This window comes from Rhyacophila brunnea, unplaced genomic scaffold (assembly GCF_057557595.1).
Source record: "Rhyacophila brunnea isolate RB1 unplaced genomic scaffold, BYU_Rbru_1.0 scaffold_24, whole genome shotgun sequence".
Classification (NCBI taxonomy): Eukaryota; Metazoa; Arthropoda; class Insecta; order Trichoptera; family Rhyacophilidae; genus Rhyacophila; species Rhyacophila brunnea.
In genome coordinates this window covers 28722566-28749092 of record NW_028232904.1, presented here as the reverse complement: position 1 = coordinate 28749092, position 26527 = coordinate 28722566, and the positions used below count along the sequence as shown (strand labels likewise).

The 26527-nt window shown below is 37.8% G+C and overlaps 2 protein-coding genes and 1 long non-coding RNA gene across 3 annotated transcripts; 2 read left to right on the top strand and 1 right to left on the bottom strand.

The window, feature by feature from the left end:
- Positions 1-350: 350 nt before the first annotated feature.
- Positions 351-7460, top strand: LOC147069291 (uncharacterized). The gene is made up of 3 exons (XR_015071217.1): positions 351-1541; positions 2283-2363; positions 7340-7460. It is a non-coding gene; the product is annotated as an uncharacterized LOC147069291 (long non-coding RNA).
- A 5853-nt stretch (positions 7461-13313) lies between these two features.
- On the bottom strand, positions 13314-25073 carry LOC147069289 (stromal cell-derived factor 2). The gene is made up of 4 exons (XM_085950920.1): positions 24944-25073; positions 16578-16773; positions 14891-15115; positions 13314-13578 (listed from the first exon to the last, which is right to left on the bottom strand). Exons 1-4 carry the CDS (start codon positions 25029-25031, stop codon positions 13407-13409), a joined length of 681 nt encoding a protein of 226 aa, XP_085807046.1. The 5' UTR covers positions 25032-25073; the 3' UTR covers positions 13314-13406.
- LOC147069290 (uncharacterized) lies at positions 17518-22384 on the top strand. The gene is made up of 2 exons (XM_085950918.1): positions 17518-19868; positions 20124-22384. The coding sequence occupies exons 1-2, from the start codon at positions 19827-19829 to the stop codon at positions 22236-22238; spliced, it is 2157 nt and encodes a 718-aa protein (XP_085807044.1). The 5' UTR covers positions 17518-19826; the 3' UTR covers positions 22239-22384.
- Positions 25074-26527: the final 1454 nt, after the last annotated feature.

Below are 26527 nucleotides of genomic sequence, written 5' to 3'. Positions count from 1 at the left end.
CCTATATAAGCTTATTTTAAAGTGCGTCCAAAAGAAATTTCTTCGATGCTATTATGTCGAAGACGAATAACTATATCGATAATTCGTCAAAACGATTATTTTCTGACTGCCTTTATATACAAGGCATGCTCGCTTATCATTCTATCGAATCTCATAAGTAACTTATGCCCATGAGACAATTTTGACTGCTCTCACAAGGAATGGCATCCAATCCTAGCTTCCTAAAGAATCTGAATTTATATGCACCTACCAATTATCTACCTGGTCGCAGCCATGACCAATTCTGGATCAGAACCATTTCCTTGTGTCAAGCTTATCAGGCACCATTAGCAAGGGGTGCGAGACTAGTCAATGCGCTCTCCAAAGACATTTTCAGTAATGGGGTGTGTATTTTATTTTATTGTATACCATTGTAGTTTTTTGCTATATATTAAACAAGTCTTAGTATGTATTTCTATTAAACTTGTTTGATTAGGACCACCTGTTTCAATTTAAACCGACAACGTTTTTTTTAAATAAAAAAATATATGTATAGTATATTGGGATCACATTACCTGACACAATATACCTTGAACTGAAGAGATTGTAAGAAATAAATCTTTCAAGAAAATCATTATGTAGTATTTGAACCTCAATATTCGAAGAGATTAGCAAAGTGACTTTGAATCACAATTAATTGATCCACATATATATTTTCACTCTCCATTCGTTGCTGTTTAATAAAACACTCAATCTGTCCTTCAACAACAATGAGATTTACCGGTATCTTTCCTTGAGATGTAATTTAATAAGTCGGTTGCCACCGTGACGTGACACCTTCGTAGTAGATCTTCCAAATCTCAGTGTAGACATCAGGAGAAATCTACAGAAGTTTAGGTGCCTTCAAGAGATATTTATCAACTTGGCATGTTTCTCGTAAGATCCAGCATTTCCAATATCCGGTTTCTTTCCTTGAGATGTAATTTAATAAGTCGGTTGCCGTCCTGACACCTTCGGCAGTAGATCTTCCCAGTCTCAGTATAGACCTCAGGGGAAATCCATGGAAGTTTAGGTGCTTTTAACTTATATTTATCAACTTGGCATTTTTCTCACAAGATCCAGCATTTCCAATATCGGTATCTTTCATTGAGATGCAATTTACTAAGTCGGTTGCCGTCCTGATACCTTTGCAGTAGATCTTCCCAGTCTCAGTGTAGACCTCAGGAGAAATCTACAGAAGTTTAGGTGCCTTCAAGAGATATTTATCAACTTGGCATGTTTCTCGCAAGACCCAGCATTTCTTATTGGAAATATAAACATATTTCTGGTATCTTTCCTTGAGATGTAATATAATAAGTCGGTTGCCGTCCTGACACCTTCACAGTAGATCTTCCCAGTCTCAGTATTATATAGACCTCAGGGGAAATCCACGGAAGTTTAGGTGCTTTTAACTTATATTTATCAACTTGGCATTTTTCTCACAAGATCCAGCATTTCCAATATCTGGTATCTTTCATTGAGATGCAATTTACTAAGTCGGTTGCCGTCCTGATACCTTTGCAGTAGATCTTCCCAGTCTCAGTGTAGACCTCAGGAGAAATCTACAGAAGTTTAGGTGCCTTCAAGAGATATTTACCAACTTGGCATGTTTCTCGCAAGACCCAGCATTTCTTATTGGAAATATAAACATATTTCTGGCATCTTTCCTTGAGATGTAATATAATAAGTCGGTTGCCGTCCTGACACCTTCACAGTAGATCTTCCCAGTCTCAGTATTATATAGACCTCAGGGGAAATCCACGGAAGTTTAGGTGCTTTTAACTTATATTTATCAACTTGGCATTTTTCTCACAAGATCCAGCATTTCCAATATCTGGTATCTTTCATTGAGATGCAATTTACTAAGTCGGTTGCCGTCCTGATACCTTTGCAGTAGATCTTCCCAGTCTCAGTGTAGACCTCAGGAGAAATCTACAGAAGTTTAGGTGCCTTCAAGAGATATTTATCAACTTGGCATGTTTCTCGCAAGACCCAGCATTTCTTATTGGAAATATAAACATATTTCTGGCATCTTTCCTTGAGATGTAATATAATAAGTCGGTTGCCGTCCTGACACCTTCACAGTAGATCTTCCCAGTCTCAGTATTATATAGACCTCAGGGGAAATCCACGGAAGTTTAGGTGCTTTTAACTTATATTTATCAACTTGGCATTTTTCTCACAAGATCCAGCATTTCCAATATCTGGTATCTTTCATTGAGATGCAATTTACTAAGTCGGTTGCCGTCCTGACACCTTTGCAGTAGCCAGTCTCAGTGTGGACCTAAGGGGAATTATTCCCGTAATTATATTATATGAACTGTCAAAATCACTTAAATATCATAGTACGTGTCTGTATTAAAATTGTATAAAAACACCACGAAATTAGCTTATCTAGTTACACTTAGAAGCAACAACCCTTCTGACCCTAAGACATTCTTACTCGAAGGATCTATTCTGAACACTAGATAGATTCCTGACTATGTGTAATTGTCTTAGGTGACCTTTGATACTCCAACTCTAGAGTTCTCAAAACTCAACCAACCATTTTTCACATCCCTTCGTAGTTTCAATAACGCACATTTAAACTACTCCACTGCATCCTGTTACGCACATACAGACTATATGTACTAACAGAGCAGCCTTTTAGCTAATCCGAAGCATGCGCAAACGCTCTCGGTAGCTTATATCTCTCTTAGCCCTGTGGATCCACTCACAAGCTGTTACCCTTTCCACACTTGCGAACACCGCAAGTAGGAAACGCCAGAAGAATTCATCTTACGAGCAGCTGAATGACATATTCCCTCGTACTCAATGTTTTCAGATGGGCAGCAAATAAAAATACCTTGGTTGAACTCACAAGCCTAACTAAATTGGTCACACTATCAAATAATACAAGTCGCAACCCCAGCTTCTGCATAATAACTTAATGCTATTATACACACTACCTATATGCCAACCACTTTTACAACTCTAAATAAAAGTACATAGATCACACATAACAAGGAAAATCTAAGGGAACCGAGGCAAGTTTACGTCTCAATGAAATAAATAGACGCCGCAGCCAAACCATTCAGTTTAGTGCGACACACGAAACACGAGCGAGTTTCCGAGCTAAGTTTACCAGCATTCAAGAAAACAAGATGGGCTCACAACAGACCAAAGAAGAGATCGTGGTTTCACAAGCCGCGTCATGTGGCGCGATTGTGAACGACACGTCAGTCGGCCAGCTATCATGGGCAACCTTAGCCTTAGTCATCATCATCATCACAGCAGCAAGCAGCTATCTTTTGTGGACACTATGCAAAAAGCATATCACGAAGAGGATTCTCAAAGGCATCAAGACAGATGTCCCGGGATTCCGAGCACCGCAACATCCACCAAGACAACTGTAACGCAGCGAGATCATCATGTGACACCACCTCCATCTACCTGCATCACGACCTGCCTACAGCAGCTCGCTAGGGGAGGGTCTGTGGGTGGTATCATGGATCTCCCATCATAGAATATATATGTTATGATAGGTTGTTTAAGTACCTAATAACCATGCTACTTTGTAAGATAGTCAATAAGAAAGGCTTGTAATATCAGTTACGAAATCTTGTTAACGGCACGTACTGAGGGCAATCAACGCGCCTGAGTTATTTGCCCGGTGACAATTTCATAACACATAATATTTTCTTGATAAGACGCCTCCGGCAAAGAAGACGAAGATAATTTGGAATGCGAGCAGAATAATACAAATCATTATTATCGCAAGTAGAAATGCAGTCATAGCAACTTGTATTAGGAAATGTATTGTTAATTATTTTATAATGTAACGAGGAAATGCTGGATTCCGAGCACCGCAACATCCACCAAGACAACTGTAACGCAGCGAGATCATCATGTGACACCACCTCCATCTACCTGCATCACGACCTGCCTACAGCAGCTCGCTAGGGGGAGGGTCTGTGGGTCGTATCATGGATCTCCCATCATAGCATATATAAGTTATGATAGGTTGTTTAAGTACCTAATAACCATGCTACTTTGTAAGATAGTCAATAAGAAAGGCTTGTAATATCAGTTACAAAATCTTGTTAACGGCACGTACTGAGGGCAATCAACGCGCCTGAGTTATTTGCCCGGTGACAATTTCATAATAACACATAATATTTTCTTGATAAGAAACCTCCGGCGAAGAAGAAGAAGATAATTTGGAATGCGAGCAGAATAATACAAATCATTATTATGGCAAGTAGAAATGCAATCATAGCAACTTGTATTAGGAAATGTATTGTTAATTATTTTATAATGCAACGAGGAAATGCTGAAAGTGTCATATTTGCGTGAACCCTACTTAGGTCATGCAATAAACAATGACATGCCTCTTCAGGTCGTGTACCCCAAGCCATCGATGGGTTTCCTTTGTTTGAAATTGGTATAAAAGTTTGGGGCACGAGAGATCTGATAACACTCGTCATCATAAAATCATTCTAACATCAGTCGAACCTCTGATCAACGAATAGTAATTTTTCTCATAACGCATCTTCGTAATCTAAATTGTCAAACTCATTTTTAAATCAATTTACTGTCTGTAATTTTTGTATCATTTATTGTTGAGGGAAATAAATCAGGTATTTACTTAATCACGCATCCACCTTCTATTCATTGAAGTCAACCTACCTACCACATCCATCACCCTCCTCTACCCCTCACAATAAGGCTTTCGAGGAATGCAAGAAGAGTTTAGTGGAAGCAACGTTATTAAGACATCCAAAAAGTGAGGGGACTCACTTGGCAATAATCAATGACGCATCTGATACTTCTGTCGGCGCAGCACTTCAACGAGTTGACGATCAATGGGAACCGCTGGCATTCTTTTCAAAGAAACTAAGTCCAGCAGAGAAAAAATATGGTGCTTTCGACCATGAGCTATAAGCTATCTATTTAGCCGTGAAACATTTCCAACACATGATAGAAGCTCACACGTTCACATTTACCGATCACAAGCCCATCCAGTTCGCATTCCAACAAAAATCCGACAAGTGCTCGCCAAGACAATTCAGACACATCGATTTTATAGGACAATTCACGACTGTCATACGCCACGTCGCTGAAAAAGACAACATCGTCGCTGATGCCTTGTCTAGGATATCGTTGAAAACACACTGAATTATGCCAAGCTCGCAGCCGGCCAGGAAATTGACAAGGAGCTGAGTACATTTTTACGTGACGGGTCGGTACTTCAGTCAAAACAAGTACTTATTCCCGATACGGACATAAAGGTATTCTGTGACTTGTCAACACCTATCGCAAGACCTTTCATCACCAACCGCACCGACAAGCAGCTTTTAATCACATCCACAGACTTTCACATCGAGGAATTAATGCGTCTGTCAAACTTGTTACACAACGATATGTTTGGCCATCGATTAACACGGATTGTCGAAATTGGGGCCGCAACTGTCTTCAATACCAAAATTTACAGTCAATTCAATCATTTTCATTTTACAGACTTGGTTTCATTTTTATTAGTAACCATTTTACTGTGTTTGTGAGGGAATTACTTTTCGTTGGAGCTCGTTTTTCCCGCGCAGTTTTTCAACATCCGTTTTCCCGCGTTAATTTTTTTTAAATTCACTTGCCTTGTCAAAATGCCCACCGGACAGTACTCCGCTGGGTATGGCAGCAATGCCGGAGGAGAAACCACAGCACCAGCACCAGCCCCGCAGACCACACCACAGATCAACCAAGTGGCAGTGAGGATTCCACCATTCTGCCCAGAAGATCCTGAAATGTGGTTCTGCATGGTGGAGTGAAGCTTCGAAGCAGCTGGCATCACGACTGACACGACCAAATTCGGATACATCCTGGGAGCCTTGGAATCTCGTTACGCTTCGGAGGTTCGAGACATCACTCAAGGAGACACCAGCATATAAAAATGGGTGCACAACAGACGAAGGAAGAAATCATTGTCGCACAAACGTCAGGGGGTGCGATTGCCAACAACACGTCGACAGGCCAACTGTCGTGGGCAACGCTTGCCTTGGTAATCATCATCATTGCCGCAGTTACCAGCTACTTGCTATGGACAATGTGCAAAAAGCACATCACCAAGAGGATCATCAAAGACATGAGAGCAGACGTCCCGGGATGCAGACCACCGCATCATCCACTGAGACAGATGTAATAGGACCTTCAAGCGACCACCTCTACCTACTTTCATCGCGATCTGCGTGCCGCATATCGCTGGAAGGGGGGTACTGAGGGTGGAAGAAGATTCCGCAGACAACGTGCAACGTGTCAATAGCATTTAAGTCATAGTTTAAAAAACCTAGAAATATGTACATCATATAACTAATCTTAAAGTGTATTTCAAACCAAAATTTACAGCAATATAATTTTTACGATCAGTAAACTCGACTGTGCGAACCAACGCATTTACATTTCCCGCAGTCCGAAGGAATATTTACGTGTCAAATTTCATCTGTTGTATTACAAGAATTAACAAGTAAATGATGCATTTCTGCTACATTGTAGTGAGAAATCCATTATTTAATTGATAACATTTGTGTCATAGTCAAATTTCGCAGAATAATTTCTAAGAAATAATCCAGTGTGGGAACTTACAGCGGTCAGTCAACCACGCCGTTTCTGATATTCCTTTGTCTACTTTTGCTATAAGAACAAATGTCGCAATACAACAGTAAGTAGTACCTTCAAATCATTCAAACTAACTACACGCTTCTCGCTTCGACGTTAAATAATTTTCATTGCAAACACAATCTTCGTAAATATTATTTGTAAACTTCTCGTTGTACGAACTGTAATTGAACTTGTATTTTTGTTTGTTAAGGGATAATAAATTTGGGCTACTTTATCATGCAATAAATCCTTCTGTTCATTCGTAACCTACCCCATCATCACACTCCCTTACCTACAATAATATCGAATCATTGTTATTGCAAGAAAATTACTTGTCCGATCGTGGAAGAATGCACTTCTTGCAACTTTGTATAATAAAATGTATTATTAATTATTTTATAACGCGATTTCGTAATGCAAAGAGTCGTTTTCCATGAATTGTTTACCAGAGCATGAACCCTGCATCGGTCATGCAGTAAACAATGACATGCATCTTCAGGTAGTTCGCCTCAAGCTAACATAGCATTTCCTTTGTCTAAAATCAGTATAAAAACCCAGGAAACGAGAGACCTAATAACACATGTCGTCAAATCATTCTAACATCCAGTTGAATCTACGATCTACCGATTAGTAATTTTCTCACGACGCATCTCCGTAACTATTAACTGTCAAAATCACTTAAATATCATAGTACGTGTCTGTATTAAAATTGTATCCTTTATTGTTAAGGGATATACATTGGGTCTGACTTTAATCACGCAGAATCCTTCTATTCATTGGAATCAACCTACCCTCATCCATCCCTTACGATAGATATATAATATATATAAACATAGTGTTTTAAAAAAAGATGTCTTCTTATCAAGCAGAAGATCATTTAAAATATTATTATGGACCAATAATAAAACACGATCGAAAATCAGACCACCGATACAATTGCATGATGCAAAAGAGCGCAGTTGATAAACGTAATTATTGCCCGAAAATAACAATACAGGAGATCGCAGTCCCAAGACATCATATAGAAACCGAAAATAGTGAGCCATCGGTGTCGAAGTTACGTATGTGGAGTAAACATAAAATAAAAATCAATGAAGTAGAAAATATGCCACAATTCATTTTCCTGCATCCCTGAAAAAAAATGATGCACGCAAATGGTTTTTCTCATGTTTCGTTTTATGAACTTTAATATAATGTTGTGCCGAGGCTCCGTATAGGTAGTCAATTTATTTAAAAGGTTATTCACCATTAAGTATCTTTACATGTGTTTGAAGATTACACCGTCGCGAGCATCCAAATGAACATACATTGCATTTATAAGATTTTTCACGAGTATGTTCTATATATGTATATATTCATTTCATGTGTTTTAAGACAACTAAGTCGCACGGATTTATATGAATATACATCGCATTTTAAAGGTTTTTCACCAGAATTGGTCATTTTTGGAGGCAAGTTTACGTCTCAATGAAATAAATAGACGCCGCAGCCAAACCATTCAGTTTAGTGCGACACACGAAACACGAGCGAGTTTCCGAGCTAAGTTTACCAGCATTCAAGAAAACAAGATGGGCTCACAACAGACCAAAGAGATCGTGGTTTCACAAGCCGCGTCATGTGGCGCGATTGTGAACGACACGTCAGTCGGCCAGCTATCATGGGCAACCTTAGCCTTAGTCATCATCATCATCACAGCAGCAAGCAGCTATCTTTTGTGGACACTATGCAAAAAGCATATCACGAAGAGGATTCTCAAAGGCATCAAGACAGATGTCCCGGGATTCCGAGCACCGCAACATCCACCAAGACAACTGTAACGCAGCGAGATCATCATGTGACACCACCTCCATCTACCTGCATCACGACCTGCCTACAGCAGCTCGCTAGGGGAGGGTCTGTGGGTGGTATCATGGATCTCCCATCATAGAATATATATGTTATGATAGGTTGTTTAAGTACCTAATAACCATGCTACTTTGTAAGATAGTCAATAAGAAAGGCTTGTAATATCAGTTACGAAATCTTGTTAACGGCACGTACTGAGGGCAATCAACGCGCCTGAGTTATTTGCCCGGTGACAATTTCATAACACATAATATTTTCTTGATAAGACGCCTCCGGCAAAGAAGACGAAGATAATTTGGAATGCGAGCAGAATAATACAAATCATTATTATCGCAAGTAGAAATGCAGTCATAGCAACTTGTATTAGGAAATGTATTGTTAATTATTTTATAATGTAACGAGGAAATGCTGGATTCCGAGCACCGCAACATCCACCAAGACAACTGTAACGCAGCGAGATCATCATGTGACACCACCTCCATCTACCTGCATCACGACCTGCCTACAGCAGCTCGCTAGGGGGAGGGTCTGTGGGTCGTATCATGGATCTCCCATCATAGCATATATAAGTTATGATAGGTTGTTTAAGTACCTAATAACCATGCTACTTTGTAAGATAGTCAATAAGAAAGGCTTGTAATATCAGTTACAAAATCTTGTTAACGGCACGTACTGAGGGCAATCAACGCGCCTGAGTTATTTGCCCGGTGACAATTTCATAATAACACATAATATTTTCTTGATAAGAAACCTCCGGCGAAGAAGAAGAAGATAATTTGGAATGCGAGCAGAATAATACAAATCATTATTATGGCAAGTAGAAATGCAATCATAGCAACTTGTATTAGGAAATGTATTGTTAATTATTTTATAATGCAACGGTCTGGCAAGTACGCATATTATCGAAAAAAGATGGCGATTCAGGTGACGATTCTGATTTTTTCTAGATGAGACAGGCGTTACAACCGTGCAAAAACTAGGCATCGAAGGTGCACGGCAAGTAGGAGCAATAACGTCTGGAGAACGATGAACTCCCGACACAGTTTTGGTAAGAGTTAGTGCCAGTGGGAATTACGTTCCGCCACTTTTTGTATTTCTCCGAAAATATATCAACCAACATTTTGTAACTGGCGGGCCTCCTGGATGCATAGGAACAGCAGACCCGGGTCGGATAACTGCCGAACGTTTCTTGTTATTTATGAATCACTTTGTGAAACACGCAAGGCGTTCAAAGGCAAACCCTGTTTTACTCTGCCTTGAAAACCATTCATCCCATTTAACAATTATTGATGTGCTTAATTTAAAGACAATGGAATTACTCTGTTATCGTTTCCACCGCACACATCATATAAGCTATAAGCTATATAGAAGAACGCAATAATGAACCTGTTCTGACATTCACAGTAGAGTTATTGGCCTTCGAAAAAATAAAATCATTTTTCTATTCCAAAGATCCGACTTTGAGGGGCCTTTATTAAAAGTGAAGTGCCAAACTGCAAAGAACCAACTTGGTATTAAGGACTTTTTAAAAAAATGAATGTGTAATGTATGCAATACATAATGTAATAATGTACACACATATTATATTATATGTAATAAAAAAGGTCTAATAAATAAATATGCAACTTTTTTTTATATATCCCGCATATATCGTTTTTTGTAGGCTCCCTTGAAAACCGTAGAATCTGGGTTTCACTGTAAATCATCTAACATCTACTACATTTACCACCCTCTGGGGTTAGACGGAAAGCAGTTAAACGATAACCCTTTGAATGCTAAACGATGAAATTTCGTCGTTCATAATAGCAGCCAGAAATGCTAACATCACAATGTTTAGATAGTATTGAAAATTCTAGTTAGGTACCTACTTATAAGAGAAGAAATCCACGTATGCACCCTATCTTGTTAAAACTTCAAATTGACATTAAAATGATACAATTAATTAGTGCACTATAAGTGTTATCACTTTTAAGAGATACATATTATTAAAAACATAAAAAAATAAATAATGAAGTGTAAACGAGGTCATTGGCAATAATCTAATCAATGTAAAGGTTATTCAGTTGTCGGAATTATAAATTTATTTTCGACTTTATTTGGTTTCGCTGACAAAACTATTATAATAACCTTTGAAGACACTTATAACCCTCAACCAGGCTGGAGGTTATATACTTCCCAAGCGACTTTTGTTTGATTTCTACCAGGCCATGGGGTTTTAAAATCCCGCTTATTGTCATTTTGATACAATGATATATTTCTATTGTTTGGGCACACAGATGTCGCCACTTAACAAAAAGTTTTTATTTAACACACGTCAGAAGTATGTGAGTGTTTAGGCCAACGGTTTTTCCATATCAGCTGCATAAAACTGCTAATAATGTCTTCAAAAAATCCGTTAAGTGGAATGTTTTGCATTATATGTGTAGATTTTGAGTTTGTCTTTTATGATTATCATTAAATGGAAACATATGTGTGCTAGTTTGGCAAAATATTATCCGAAATATGTGGGAAATATATAACCCCCTGCCCGACAAGAACATTGTGTTATTGAACTGCGGGATATTATATTCCCTATGCCTGTTGACGTATTTTGTAAGATTTGCAACGTTTAGGCTCCGTCCAGCGTAGGCGCGTTCGGCGGACCATTGAGCGGAGCGCGCAACTCAAACGTATAACCAAAAAAAAACATTGTCTACCAACATTTTCACACACGGTTATACGTTTTAGTTGCACGCGTCGCTCAACACTCCGCCGAACGCGACTACGTTGGACGAGCGCTTATATACATATGTAATGGGAAAATTTTCACAAACCACAACCATTTGACCATTTTTAAGTTTATTTGTTTTTGTTAATGCCGTATTTTTGTTCTAAAAAGGCATAGGGATTGTTACCTCCTACATGAATATGTACCTATGTGGGCATAGGGACATATGTTTCCCACATTTTTTACAGTAAAAATGATAAATTTTTTGAAAAACTTGTTCTATGTTTTATTTCAAAGCCTTTCATAAGTACAAATCACTATTTGGAATAATTTAACTATTTCCATTTTAACGCGGCCTGGCTAAGGGTTAAAGTCAAAGAAAGAAAAAAAAATCATGTGTAACAAAATTATAAAAACATATTATATTTGAACAGTGAATGTAGATTCATCTACCCTGAATTGGCAAGTTTTCAGGCAATCAGGCAATCCTCTATTTGATTCAATTGCCACGAGTTGTTGTTATTAGTCTCCCGCACGCTTGGTGTAAATAATCCAGTGCCACAAAATCAATAAGGCAGGGTTTTTAAAAATAATATCATATCAATAATAATTATAAATTGTAGCACATCTCAGTGGAATTTTGAAATAAATAAAAGGGTTAATTTGTAATATTAATAATATAATATTAATGCCAATAGATAAACATCTATAAAATATTGAGATGCCTCACTCTAGTCTTAGGATAATGTAGCCCACCTGTAGCTAATAGAGAATGAGAGCCGAAATTCCAGCGCCACAAAATGAAAGACATTTGTCTACGGGAAACAAAACGTGCTACGTCCAACGAAAAAGATGAAGAAAACATTTCAGCCTTCGTTCTTTTGGAAGCCAACACGATACTGATTACAGCAGCAGTCAGTGAGGGAAGTCAGAGGGTGCTAAAAAATACCTGGAGGAACGGTAACTGTTGCCTATCAGTGAAAATTGCCACGTACAATGCCAGATCATTGTCGTCCAGCAAAGCTGAACTCGAACTTCAGGAAGAAATCGATAAAACTCACCCGGATATCATCGACCTCGGCGAAGTGCGGCGCAAGGATAAAGCCATTGTCAATTTACATAACAGACACGTATTACACTACAAAGGAACTGCAAGCAGACAGATCAGCAGTGTCGGGCTTAATATCCGTAAAGCATGGAAAGACCATATAGTTGAATTCCACTACTCCTCTGATAGGATAGCAAGTTTGATCTTTCGAATCAACAGCAGATACCAGTTTCAGCTTTTGCAGGTGTATACATTCCCACACAGGGCAATCCCAATGAATAAGTGGAAGATCTTTACGAGGAAACTAAATTGCTTAAAAACAAACGTAAATGTCACTACAATGTCATAATGGGAGACTTCGTGTAGGTTGCATCTTATCACCGAGACGATGTAGCGGTCGGACACTTTCGTCACAGTTAAAGGGGATATACTGTGGAATTTGCCAAAGGTGGCAACTCCCAAATCATAAACTCATTTGTCAAGAAGAAGTCATCCCGCAAATGGATGTCGAGAAACCCAGCGGAAAAGACAAGTGACGTCGACTACTCTCTTCAGACAGAAAGGTAATTTTTATAGAATGTACGGTAAGTAAATTAAATATAAATGTCTCCAAGACAAAAAAAAACTATCTCGGTAACAAATGTCAATTGACGAAGGCAAGTATGACGAGACTGTTTTCAAAACTCAACTGGGATGGATCGCATTTGGATGCCTGAATAGTCAAAAATGAACTCTCATTGTGTCTAACGCGTAAAATGTTCATCCAATGTCTGCTACCAATGCTCGTGAAACATGGACCCTTAATGTAAGAGAAAACCAAAAATTCCGCGTAGTGCAACATGGCATGGAAAAGTGCATATTGGGGATAACGCGGAAAGACCACAAATGAAACCAAAGGATAAGGAAGCAGACAAGAGTACTACTAGAAATAAATAGAGAATAGAAATGTTCGCAAACAATTTTGATACAACTTCAAACAGTTTGTATTCAATATCTATTTATTTGCGAACAAATGTATCCTGGTCTCGACTAGGCAAAATACACACTGAAAATGAAAACACTCTATGGTTCACATCTTAATTATAATTAACACAGCTCTTTATAAACTTAAATATAATTATAGGATAATGTTTGATTGACACTAAAATTTACTACTTTTTATAATTCCGTGTGATAAGCGGCACGGTTGGCTCCCAAGTCGCTCGGGTGGATGAACAATCCCTCTTTGGCCTGCCATTCTGTGTACGAACTGTAGCTCGAGGAAACGCCGATGATTTCACCCTGCCCGTTGATTGGCCGACCGAACGTTCTCCCGGAGCCAGCCAAATACCTGAAAAAGAAGACATTCCGAGAGTGAGACAAGTTACACTGTTATATTACACAATACATATAACCCTCTCCTCAGTTAGAGTATAATATAGACACAATACAGTCTCTCCAAGAATCCCGGTTGCTCGCAAGTCTACTCGCATCTTCCCGAGCCATGCCTGCATCCCGTGGTTACATGTAAATTGTACGTATAACATTTCACCGTAGCACAGTACACCGTGAGCTTTCTTATCGGAAAGAGATGACCGTATACTACATGGTCATTCTAATTTAATTACATACCTATTTTCTACTGTCTTTCCCTTGTATTTCGGTAGTTTCTATTACGTATTTTGAAAGTGTTTTAGGTACAAGTCGCTTTACAGGAAGGTAAGAGGGAACCGCACCAATTTTGGCAAAATTCATGAATTCAAGAATGAAAACCTAACCTAACCTAACCCAACAAATAATCCAGTATATCGGCCATTTTCAAAATTTGTTTGCCGCTGGCTTCCTGTAAACCAACAAGAACCGTGTTTTATTTAGACATGAATTTTATCTCAGTACTATACAACCCAATGAGGTTGGACCATTGATATACTACTGGATGAATCATATGCTTCTTAAAATGACGCCCGATTTTCAGCGACTCGGCCTTTGTTAAAACTTACTGAGTAAGCCCAATCTAGCTTGCATCTTACTCTAACTAATAGTCAGCGCATGACGACTTGCTCTGTCTGCTTTGCGTTGCAGCCACCCTTAGGTTCACTATTCCAAGAACGCAAATTTAGTTTTACAGCCAGGGCAATACGGTTGAAATTCGGGAATCCATGTTATCGGTCTTAACGCATTATACCTATAAGGAAATATTATAAGACGATATTCGTAATATCTTTTGTGGTACATTTTTAAAATGAGACTTGTATGGGAACTGCTCATCTAGTAGTATATCAATGGGTTGGACGGTACAACATTTAACGGTGAAGTGTGACACGGCGAACTGCGTATGCACAAATTTCCAGACAGCATCCTGTACCTTCACCGTTATACAGTATAGTCTGCCTTCTAATCTCCTAGTAACTTTTAAAGTCACATTTAGCATCCGCCGTAACCATCTGTTCTCAAAGCTCAATATACGATAATTATGAGCATTAGCAAGGTACGATAATTCACTACTGTAAATCAGCACCGTAATAGTGTCAAACAGGCGGCATTTAATTTTCACTGAGTCTGAACCAATTACGTAAAGTCGAGGATACACAGAATTCAAACAAATAAAATATTGAACTATGCGTAAAGATCAATTTGTGGTGAAATAATACAAAAATACTTACGCATCGGTATCGACATGTTTAAGCTTGACGGAGCTGTCCCGTCTCCAGTAGTCATTATTGCACACGACCACCCAGTGGTCTCCCGTGTCACCGAGGCCTCTCTCGTCTCCGTAGCAGGAGATCTCCTGGTTGCCTGACAGCGGCGAAGAGAAATGATGCGAATGAAGGTTTTTGTGCGTGGTTGTGTGCTGTAGTCTGATAACCATTCCACACTTGATAGGATCTCTGCAATGAGAACATTCTTGATATTCAATTCTGATTTTTGAAACGTAATATGAAATTTGTTCACCCCACTACTGAGTGCAATGGAAATTTGACTTCTCCACCATAAGAACCAGTTCGGGTTAACTACATTTTTCTTCGAATACTTAAAATATTCAATGACAGTACCTATGCAAAAATTTCCAGACGAGTGATAATTTGTTCAGCTGTATTTCGAGTGGTTAAAGTCAAACAACGTTATCTACAAAAAAGTGTTTTTTTTTAGATAACATTATTTTACATTCTCGGCTACATGATAGTCAAACAAATTTATGTCAATCCTTTCTAGTTTCTTCTTGAATTGTCAGTATAGTTCAACGTTAACTACATAAAGTTACCCTTGTTTTCATATTTTTTTTAAACCATACCTATAACTTTTAACATCGCCATAAGCAAGATAAATGTACAATACACAAGAAAATGAAAATATGAACATTGGTTTTAAATAAACATCTCCTTTGTTGAGTAAAAAAAAAAAACGTTTTTTAGCTCTCCCGTAAAGTTGCACTTTTGTAGATAGTGTTGTTTAACATTAAGCTCTCAATTTGTGGTAATTATCTAGGAAAATAAATGGGCATATATATTTTTCTACATTTGTATTTGGAAACCGACCATTAAGATAGATTGCTAATGTTAGTTTTCCATTTGAAACTGAGAGATTTGGTTTGCAATTTTATTAGCGCACATCTCTTCTTGGTCATTCCGCCATCTTCTGAGCGACCGCGACTTTCCACCCTTCTCAGTCCTCTGCTTCTCTCGTAGCAGAGTGAAGGCTGCCCCGTCAGCTGCCCAAAACCACCAGTCTATTCGGTCCGCGCTGAACAGTATTTCCAAAAAACTGCAGAATGTGTCTCAAACATATTATCGAAGAGTAGTGTCCCACAAATCAGCATGCATTAAAATATGTCAATAAATGTCTTGACGCAAAATAAAAATAAACTACTTCCAATAATAAAAATCGCTGAAGGCAATATCAGTTAGATGTAAATATCTTTTCTGTATTTAAAAAAAACATACAAACTCTGAAGGGTGAACAGAGGTCATTTCAGAGTTTGTAATAAAATTAGTGGTCATGTTTTTGCCTCATTTTCATATTATATTTAGGGTCTGTCTTTGTGTCAACCGCAAATCATTGGAGAAATGTCAGATAGAGCACACTGGTGACCGAATTCTCATAAATAAGATATTGCAGAGGATTCCCATGACTCCTTTGTACATTGTTTTGATTTATTTATGAGCAGGGTTAAACTTCACAACTCAGTGGCAGCTGAGAAGGGTCCTAAGGAAAATAGCGTGGGCTTGTGCTTGCACTGAAGCATACTGAACCACTGAGTAAAATAAGTACCTAAGTAGTAGATTGTACTTGATTTTGCTTGGAATACGAGGGTCAGCGCTGTTTTAGCCATTCTTTTCTTTAAGAACTTACCCTCGTTTACAGTATTTCCCTGTTTCGGCCATAACCTGCCAATGGCTGTTGACGTCTTCCTGAGCGTCGGTGCCCGTCACAGACTGCTGGCCGGATCCCGTGCCGTACTTCACATCGTGGGAGTGCAACCGCAGCCGAAGATCGCTGTTCATCAGTTTCAAAATGGAGCCACAGGTTACAAACTCAGTCTTGTATGCTGGAAATCAAAAAGAATGCATAAAAGTTTTTGTCACAATATTCACGTTGGCGAACAAATACTACTTGCAAGACATTTTAAGTCCCACCTACCAGAAGGGCAATTTATGAACGAAGCAGTATCGAGTCATTGTTTGAGAAAGTGATTAGAATGTATGAGAAATTTTATTTCTAATTAGATTTTGACAACCGCGTTCAAGCCGGCTCGCATATCAGAACTCGTCTTGCCTAAAAACGTGTCGAATACGTCATCGTTATTTGACGAAACAACAAATCACATGTTGCCAAATGGAGCTTCGCATATTGATCAAATGCAACTGTTTCGTCTGAAAAAAACATCTGGCTGTTGCAATCGACATGTTGCATCCTTCTCGGTCTCCGAGTTGGAGGGTCAAAGTCACAAAGAAACACCTACGAATTGGTCATTCCTATACCGGCTCGCCGATCACCGCATAAAATATCAATACGTTTCGAAGGCTACGCGCGACTGTCGCTAGACAGATGTGCGAGGTTGTGTCATGCAACACTGGCCACCCGTTCTCGGGAGTTTTGATTTATGGCAGTCAGGCACACGAGGCGTGTTGTGATGTGCGAGTCGGCTAAAAGTGGCAAAGATTTTTGAGCTTCATATGCTTCGACGCTAGAGGCGCTGTTGTCGGTTTTAATTTTGACAGATGGTACTTAAATAGATTAAATGTCGGAACTTAACGTTGAAAGGCTTTTTATTTATTGTTTTTTGTCTTTTACATATTACCGTTTGAAGTGTTATTTTGTGTTTAATATTAGGTTTGTAAAATGCATCAGAAGTTCCGTTCACATCCTCGTATTGAATATTGTAATATCACTATTATGTGGTAAATATGTGATTGTAAAAAAGTGATTCACGCTGAAATTTTGTTTCAAGATTTGGTAACATGTCATTCAAAATGACAGACGAGGCTTTTGTGAAACGATTCCGGGTATCGAAACCATTGGCAGATATTAATATTAATCGGAGTAATGCTTATAACGAACAAATTCAGTCGGTACCATCTTCCTCGTAATAACCAAGTTCGACTGATATGATACTTATTTTGCCTGCGGCGCTGCCAAAATGTTATTACAAGCCCTTCAATGCATGCATTTGTCAGATGTTTTAGCGCATTTGTCCGTTTAAAGTTAACAAAAATAAATTATAACATATAGCTGATGAATGTACATATAATTTGCATGTGATCGCCGCATATGCAACGAATCGTGTGACGTTGAGTAGTCGCTTGAATCTTATCCGAATCTCACATACAAAACCGTCACGTACGCGCACACAAGCTCCACTCTATGCCAGTTAGTGACGACCATTTCAACTACACACAAGCGACTCACGTTTTGTACTTCGAAATATTATGTTACATCAGGGGTGTTTTACAACCAAAAGTGTTGCGATCACACGGTGTGCGGTGATACATTTATACCCTGTTGACACGTGCATGGGTTTACCGCTAAATAAAAATAAAGTTAAATAAAATGTATAGCTGATTTTCTGTCGTTTTGATTTGCTTCAACTCTTAAGCCATTGTTTTTTGTTTGAGTTTTTCATGTAGAATTTAGTGCACTCTTTTGTTTATTATAATATTTCAAATATTTTTATGTTTTTAGTCAAACAGGTAAAAGTTTATAAATATGAGAATGGTTATATTAGAAAATGTTATCTATTGGTAAAATGATATGAATAATAATTATTATGAAACTTGAATTTAACAATGATTTAAAAAAATATTTTGTTTGAAGTCTAACTTTTAATAATAAATATACAATGGAACATGGCGTCATAATAATAGACCCCGTTTACATGTGCATGGATTTACTGCTGAGAGTACGCATTATCGCGGCCATATCAAAAAAAAATGCACGTGCAAACACGTATTATTGTGCAAAAAGCTTCTGACTTTTCACATGACAATTGGACTCTGCAATATCTGCGCCTGCGCATTAGAACGATAGTGAAAAAATGAACTTCATCGCGCAGACTCGTTTTGAGGTTAACTGATTTTCACGACCTGTCAAATAGTACCATAAAATGATAACATCGCGCCACGCTAACTCTTGTAGAATGATACCCCGTTTACACGTGCATGGATTTACTGTGCACAGTAAGAAAATGTATGGGGAAACATGTATTATCCTGCAGTTGGCAAAATTGCATGCATAAACAAATTTGGAAGCTTCTGAATTGTTCTGATTTTTATGCACAAAGAAGATCTGTGCCTGCGCAGTAGAACGATAGTGGCGAACCTGCTGGTAAAAAAACGAACTACTCATTTTGAGGTTAATCGATTTTCAATACGTCCTGCCAAAATAGTAATATAAAATGACAACATCGCATCTACGTCTACGGCATTGCAGTAGACGTGCGTCGACGCAGGTCTTATTTGATTCCAATTGCATCCAATTAGAATTACCGGTTAGATTTGTTTTATCTAGGGTGGCTTTGCCAGTATTCCGGCCACTGTCAGAAGTCGGCCACTAACTACGTAAACTTGAATAAACTTTGCATTCACAATATAATTCAATACTATTTTCGAACTGCTAGAAGTCGGCCACTATTCCGCGAAAGCAATACAAAACTGTGCCATCGTGCGTTTATTTTAGGTACCTTTTCAGTGGACATGAAATATTCGATAGTGGCGGTCGCAATAATTTTTCATCCCGGTTTTTCGATAACATCGTTAAGAAAATTTTCGAATGGTAAGTAAAAGTTGAAATATTATTTTTGTACTACCCAAGTAGCATTTACCGGCAAGAACATTAACTAAATTAACGATTTAGAATGATAAAACAGACATTTTCAATAGTTTAAGGTTAAAACACGTGTGGCCAGCTACTGGAACAATTTTTTTTACAAAACCCAGTGGTCGGCCGAGGCGGCCGACTATTGGTGGCATATATTGCTTTATATTTTTGTCCCTCTCGCTCTTAATAATGCTAAATTTACTTAGATTTTATTTGTTATGTTGTTGAACATGTCACCACTGTCTACGAGTCAGTGGTCGGCCGCCGGTTACCCATACCAATAATATGTTTTTTAACCAACAAGTGTGGGGCCGACAACTGATTGACGTGTTAAAGTTACTGTACCATTGGTCGGCCACGCAGATTTTTAGGACGTTTCCGGTAGATGAATTTTACTTTTGACCATCTTAATGTCAACTATATATATAAATTATTTATTTTTTAGCAATGGCGTCTAAACCTAAGAGAATTTTTCATAAATATACGGAAGATAGCCTCCAAAAAGCCCTTCAAGCAGTAAGAGAAGGGAAAAAAATACGCGCAGCTTGCCGGGATTTTGGTGTGCCTAGGGCGACACTGCAGGACCGCATCAAGGGAAGGGTTTTGGAAAAACCACGTCAAATGGGACCAGATCCCTACATATTGTTATCTGACGAAAAAAAAATTGTGGAATGGGTAATACAAATTGCAAAATGTGGTTTCCCCCTAAAAAAACAAAAACTTTTGACGACTGTGCAGCAAATAGTGAAGGCAGAAAAAATGAAAACACCTTTCAAAGATGGAAAGCCGGGAGAGAGGTGGTATTCCTTATTCTTACGCCGACATCCTGAGATATCGTCAAGAGCTGCGGAAAGCATCGATTTAGCGCGTGCTAAGATTACGCAAGAATATATTAGAAGTTGGTTTAAAGACTTGAAAACCCATCTCATAGAAAATAATGCTGAAGATATATTAGAGGACCCCAGTCGGATTATTAATGGAGATGAAAGCGGCTTTAACTTATGCCCGAAATCGGGGAAAGTGTTGGGCCCCAAAGGTTGGCGAAACTTATATGAGGTAAAACGTGGCAAAGAAAAGGACAGTCTTACAGTTTTATTAACATTCACGGCAGATGGGAGAATTTGTCCTCCAGTGATTGTTTTTCCATATGTAAAACCGCCACGGGCTATTGTGGAGAGCATGCCGGATTCTTGGATTCTTGGCAAATCGGATTCTGGATGGATGCGATGTGACGTTTTTTACGAGTATGTAGCGAATGGCTTTAATAATTGGCTAACTGAACAAAAAATTAAAAAACCTGTCCTCTTTTTGGTAGATGGACATCGCTCTCACATGTCGTTGGAGTTGAGTCAATTTTGTGACGATAATGGAATTATTCTTTACGCATTGCCCCCAAACACAACCCACATCATGCAACCTGCAGATGTCGCCGTATTCAAGCCACTGAAGGAATATTGGAAACAGGCAGTTCGTCAGTGGCAAAATCAACCAAACAATATAAATTGTGTTGTAACAAAAACAAACTTTTGCACAATATTTGCTGATGTGTTGAATAAACCCAAATTACCAGAATACATAAAAAATGGATTTCGGAAGTGCGGGCTATTTCCGTTTAATCCAGATGCCGTCGATTATACAAAATGCGTTCAAAATAATCTGGAAGCGTTAACTCGAAGTCATGAGAACCGTACGTTAAAATTGACCACGAATGATTTTGAAAGTACTGAGAGAGTATTACGGGCAATGCAAGGAATGTTAGAACGTAGGGGCGTAAATATCCAAGAAATTTTGGATGAAATGAAAATTTTTGAAGAAAATGTCAATATGATAACAACCATCGAAAATATAAACATGCAGGAGCAGCAGCAGCGACAGCAACTAATGGATACTACCAATATTACAGGCACATATAATGTATCCGAGAGTGGAATGCTGTTTCCAGAGCCCCAGCCTTCTGCATCTACATTGCTGTATCCAGAACCTCAGCCTTTTATATCTACATTGCTGTATCCAGAGCCCCAGCCTTCTGCATCTACATTGCTGTGTTCAGAACCCCAGCCTTCTACATCTACATTGCTGTATCCAGAGCCCCAGCCTTCTGCATCTACATTGCTGTGTTCAGAACCCCAGCCTTCTGCATCTACATTGCTGTATCCAGAGCCCCAGCCTTCTACATCTACGTTGCTGTATCAAGAGCCACAGCCTTCTACATCTATATTGCTGTATCCAGAACCCCAGCCTTCTACATCTACCATACCATATCAGCCTAATATAATATACAAATGCTCAAAAACACAATCTGCTGCAACTTCAATTATCACGATACTGGATGATATAACTATTAGACCTGCAGATGAAATAGTTCCAGAACCATCGACTTCATTTTCAGACGTTGTTGTTTCTCCTGTTCATGAAAACAAACCTACACAAGGATTTGAACGTCACTTGAAATACCGCTCGCCACTGGAAAAAACCATTAAATTACATAGAGAAAAGCTCCCAAGCGCCATTTCTTCTAAACATTGGAGAACACACTATGACAAAAAGAGAGAGGAAAAAGAAAATGTTGAACTCTTGAAGAAAGCAAAACGAGAAGAAAATCTTCGAAAAAAACAGGAGAGATTGAAAGTTAATGAAACAAAAAAACGTAAAAAGTTAATTAAGAAACAAGGCACACAAATCAAAAAAGTGACATAAATGAACATGTGATAGAAGACGTGGTGATGGTGGATATGGAGAAGCAAAAATGTGCCATATGTGTCATTGACTTAGACAGTGATGCAGAGGACGATGGAGATAAAAACGTGGGCTGCGATATTTGTCCCAAATGGTTCCACCTCAAATGCACGCAATTTGTTGGACAAAGTTACAATGATGTAGCATGTAAAAATTTTACATGTGAATTTTGTGGAGGAGACTAATATTTTAATTTTGAATTATCTTTAACTTTCCGGATAATATACTAGTATTATAAAATAACTTCTACAAATATTTTTTTAAAACGGGTTACTGATATTTTCCGCTAATCGGTTTTTATTTTGCATCATAATTTGATTTTTATAGACATTTTTCGGTACTTGTGTTTTACAAGGTCCTACCTACCTACCACTTTATCTGACATGACATTATTATCATTTATCAGTATCACTTATCACATGTTCAGCAGTGGCAGCATTAAGTTATTTAGAATATTGTTCAGTATGATTTTATAAAGATAAAAAGTTATTTTAGGCAAGCCACTGTTCAACAAAATATTAATTGGTTTGATATTCGTGTTCCTCAAATGGATTGCTTTGAAATTTGATAGTTTTCATAACATGGTGAGCACCAAATCCCATAAAATGCAATTAGGGAACCAATAAATTTCGTTTAATCTGTCAGACTGTAAAAAACCATAAAACAATACTGTGTAACATAATATTTTTGAGCATTTTACAAGGGCTACATTCACAAAACCCACTTGAATGTTTTCAATGTGTAGGTACTGTGAAAAAATTATAATTTACGACTTGTTATAACAAAACTTATTTATAAATAACAAATACAGTTCAAGTTCAAGTGGCGCCCTGCTCAAGTGACATTATATTTTACTGACGTATTTACATGTTATACACCAATAAAACATATTATGATCATTAGTCATCATTAGTTTCATCTATCTTGAGCTAATTTTTACGTTTTCGTGAATTGGCACATGGGGTCAATTCTATATTATATAGGGCGGCAGTTAACCTGTAAACAACATTGTCTATAGTTTGTATCTATCATAATTATTCACTGTCCATAACCTTAATACTTTGGACGCGGAAGACGCACACGGTGCGTAATGACCAGGCGGCCAATCGATGTAATTAACGTGCATTTTAAAGGGGGCAATTAAAATCTCATTATCTATTCAGCAGCGAAAGCGTTAACTATATTTTGTTTTTGTTTTGCCCTATTTTTTCACATCAGTGTTTTTTTCTGAAAAAAATCAAAACAAATTGCCTGAATTCAAAGAATTCAAATGGGCGAAAAAAAATATGATGTCAGGCGGCCCTGTACTAAAATCTGATGGCCGAGTAATGGCGTATAGGTGGCTGACTACTGGTGTATAGGTGGCCGACCTTTGGCAAACATGGTCATTTTTTATAAAAATATTATTTTAATTATTGTGTTTAACTTATTCTGAAAAAGCTAAAAACTTAATAAAAATAAATTCACTGCTCTTTAACAGATATGTGTTTTTCTAAGCTACCTTTCAGATATTAACTCACAATGAGTTGCCAAACCTGACTTTGTAGTAAAACGGCCGACTACTAACACAATCACCCTAATTGGTGATTCTAATCGGATGTAATTGGAATCACATAAGACCTGCGTCGACGCACGTCAACTGCAATGCCGTGTGTCTCTGCAGCCTTACACGTGCATGGATGTACTGTGCAGAGTATGACAATGCCTCCGAATTGTGATGATTTATTACGCGCAAGTATGATTATTTTTGATCTGCGCCTGCGCAGTAGAGCGATAAGGGCGAACATGCCGGTAAAAAAACGAACTACTCATTTTGAGCTTAACCGATTTTCAATACGACCTGTCAGATAGTAGTATAACATGACAACCTTGCGTCTCTCTTACTCTTGAAGAATGAGATTGGAGAGACAGTTAGCACTTTTACGTGTAAATAGTTATAGTCATGATTATTTAAAATAAGCACGATTGCCGACAGTAAATCAATGCACATGTACAGGCGCACTATGAGATTGGAGAGACAGTCAGCTCTTTTACGTGTAGACAGTTATTATCGCGATAGTTTAAAATACATGCACTATTAGTTACATGTCTTTTGTGAATGCCAACAAAATCACACTGACAAATTTTACGTACCTACTACAGTTGAGACGAGTTTGTATGTGAGACCGGCCAAGCAACAATTTTGTGGAACACCGGTTTGGAAACTCTGCTCTAAAGTATCTCCAAAAACAATACTGCGTTCGTAGGACTACACATCACTTATTAGTTTATTATAAAAATTAAACTGACTTAATTCCAAGGCGTCTATTATCATCAATCAAACGTCGATATTTTTTTTAGAAAACACAAAATAACATAAGATCAATAATATTATTTTAATTAGATACATACTTCTCTACAATTATTAACGTTTGAATTGCCAATTTTTCATAGTTATTTCGAGTAGGTATTAATTATAATTTTTGTATTCTAATATTAAAATTATTTTCGATAAGATTTTATCAATCCTGCAAAGCCACGTCATGTATGACAGCCAATAGAAACACACCACGTAAACCAAGGGAAGATAAGAAAAATTTATGTTTGAAAATCGTAATAACTCCTATAACTAGGTATCTTTGAAAAATATGTGAAATAATTAGACAATACATTTAAATATGACTTACCATTTGTGAAGTGAATATTAAGGGTCGCTAATATTGAAAATAATAACCAAAAATTAGCCATGGTAGACGCCAAGCCCCTAGCATCCATGTCCAAGTCGTCCGCCGCTCGCCAACGGCCAAAATCAAAATGGAGGAATAAAATAACGTCTGACTACACTAGGCAGTGTTGCCAAGTCAAAATTTTTATTTTCAGTAGAATGTGTAAAAAAAATTCAGTAGATTTGACAAAATATCAGTAGATTTCTGTTTTAGGAAAAAAAATTCGCCGCGGGCCGCAGGTTCCCAATTTTTCATAGTCGGCTTGTTTTTTTTAGGAAAAATATTTCGCCGCGGGCCGTTTGCTTGTTGGAGTTGGCTCGTTTTTTTCCCGGCTGGTGGGAATTTTGTGAAATGAAGAAATATCAGTAGATTTCAGAAAATATCAGTAGATTCAATATATTGCCAAAAATATCAGTAGACATGGCAACGCTGGCACTAGGGTCGTCAAAAAGTATCGATCAATACTTTTTGGCCGATACTTCGATACCAATATTTTACGTTTTTTTGGGAAATAGTCCCTCGCAAGTCGCAATTCGCAATCATACTTTTTATAATAATATTAATAAAATACTTTTGAAGTTATACCCACTTCTTTTGGCGCGTTTGGGAAAACAGATCATTCTGTATTTTTAGCGTGTGACGAAGTTGCGCGCGCCGATGCACCACATTATTTTATTATGATTAAATTCATTTCGGTCTCAGGGGTACATGCGCATGCGCATAGTGTCATTTAGTTAAACGTTCAATACAACCAAGTCAACAGCATGTGTTGTAAACATAACCAATATTGTGTCATAATAAATATAAATGTTTATAAACAAATTTCTGAAGACTTACATTCTACAGTGCTACACTGTTAATTTATATTCATCATACAACTTTATTTATATTGGAGTGAATATTTATTTTTCATTGTAAAGATTGTGCATCAAGATTTGAGTTTATATTTATGTAAGTATTATTTATGAGTAAAATTAAATATCAATAAATAAATAAATTTTGTGAATGTTGAGTTGGTAAATAATCCAAAAAATTATTAAAATTTGATTTTTTATTAATTCATCATAGGCACTTCTGGAATCGATTATAACTGCTGTATGGCAAAGATGAGTTTTGGTCCAACACAATAATTTAATTACAATAATATGAGACACAGATGAATTGCGTACGTTTTCATCAACCTAATCCACTGTAATATTAATAGACTCAGGTAACGGCTTATTTTGTTTTGTTACGCCAAAGAAGTATAACTTCTAACGCGCGTACATACGTATTAATGATACTTCCAGTGCCAGTATTGGCAAATGCGAGACCCGATTGAAGCATGTGTGCGAGGCTCTGTACCCATACTAATTAATTATTCTTCTTCTTTCTTTTGATCATGTCCGATCCGAATACGAATGTGCCTCCACAGAGTGAAGATTTGTATAAACAGATTTTTGTTATTTACGAGAAATGTGTAGGTACCTATTAGCTACTTGCACAACCTATTAGGTCCATATACTGACACTAAACACAAATTGAAAAACAATATATTATTGTGTA

Coding starts and splice junctions, on each gene's coding strand:
- LOC147069289 (XM_085950920.1), bottom strand. CDS start 25,031: ATGGATGCTAGGGGCTTGGCGTCTACCATGGCTAATTTTTGGTTATTA. Junction 15,116..16,577: donor GGGAAATACTGTAAACGAGG/GTAAGTTCTTAA, acceptor TTCTCATTGCAG/AGATCCTATCAAGTGTGGAA. Junction 13,579..14,890: donor AAACATGTCGATACCGATGC/GTAAGTATTTTT, acceptor CTTCTTTTTCAG/GTATTTGGCTGGCTCCGGGA.
- LOC147069290 (XM_085950918.1), top strand. CDS start 19,827: ATGTTTTTTAACCAACAAGTGTGGGGCCGACAACTGATTGAC. Junction 19,869..20,123: donor GGGGCCGACAACTGATTGAC/GTGTTAAAGTTA, acceptor GCGACACTGCAG/GACCGCATCAAGGGAAGGGT.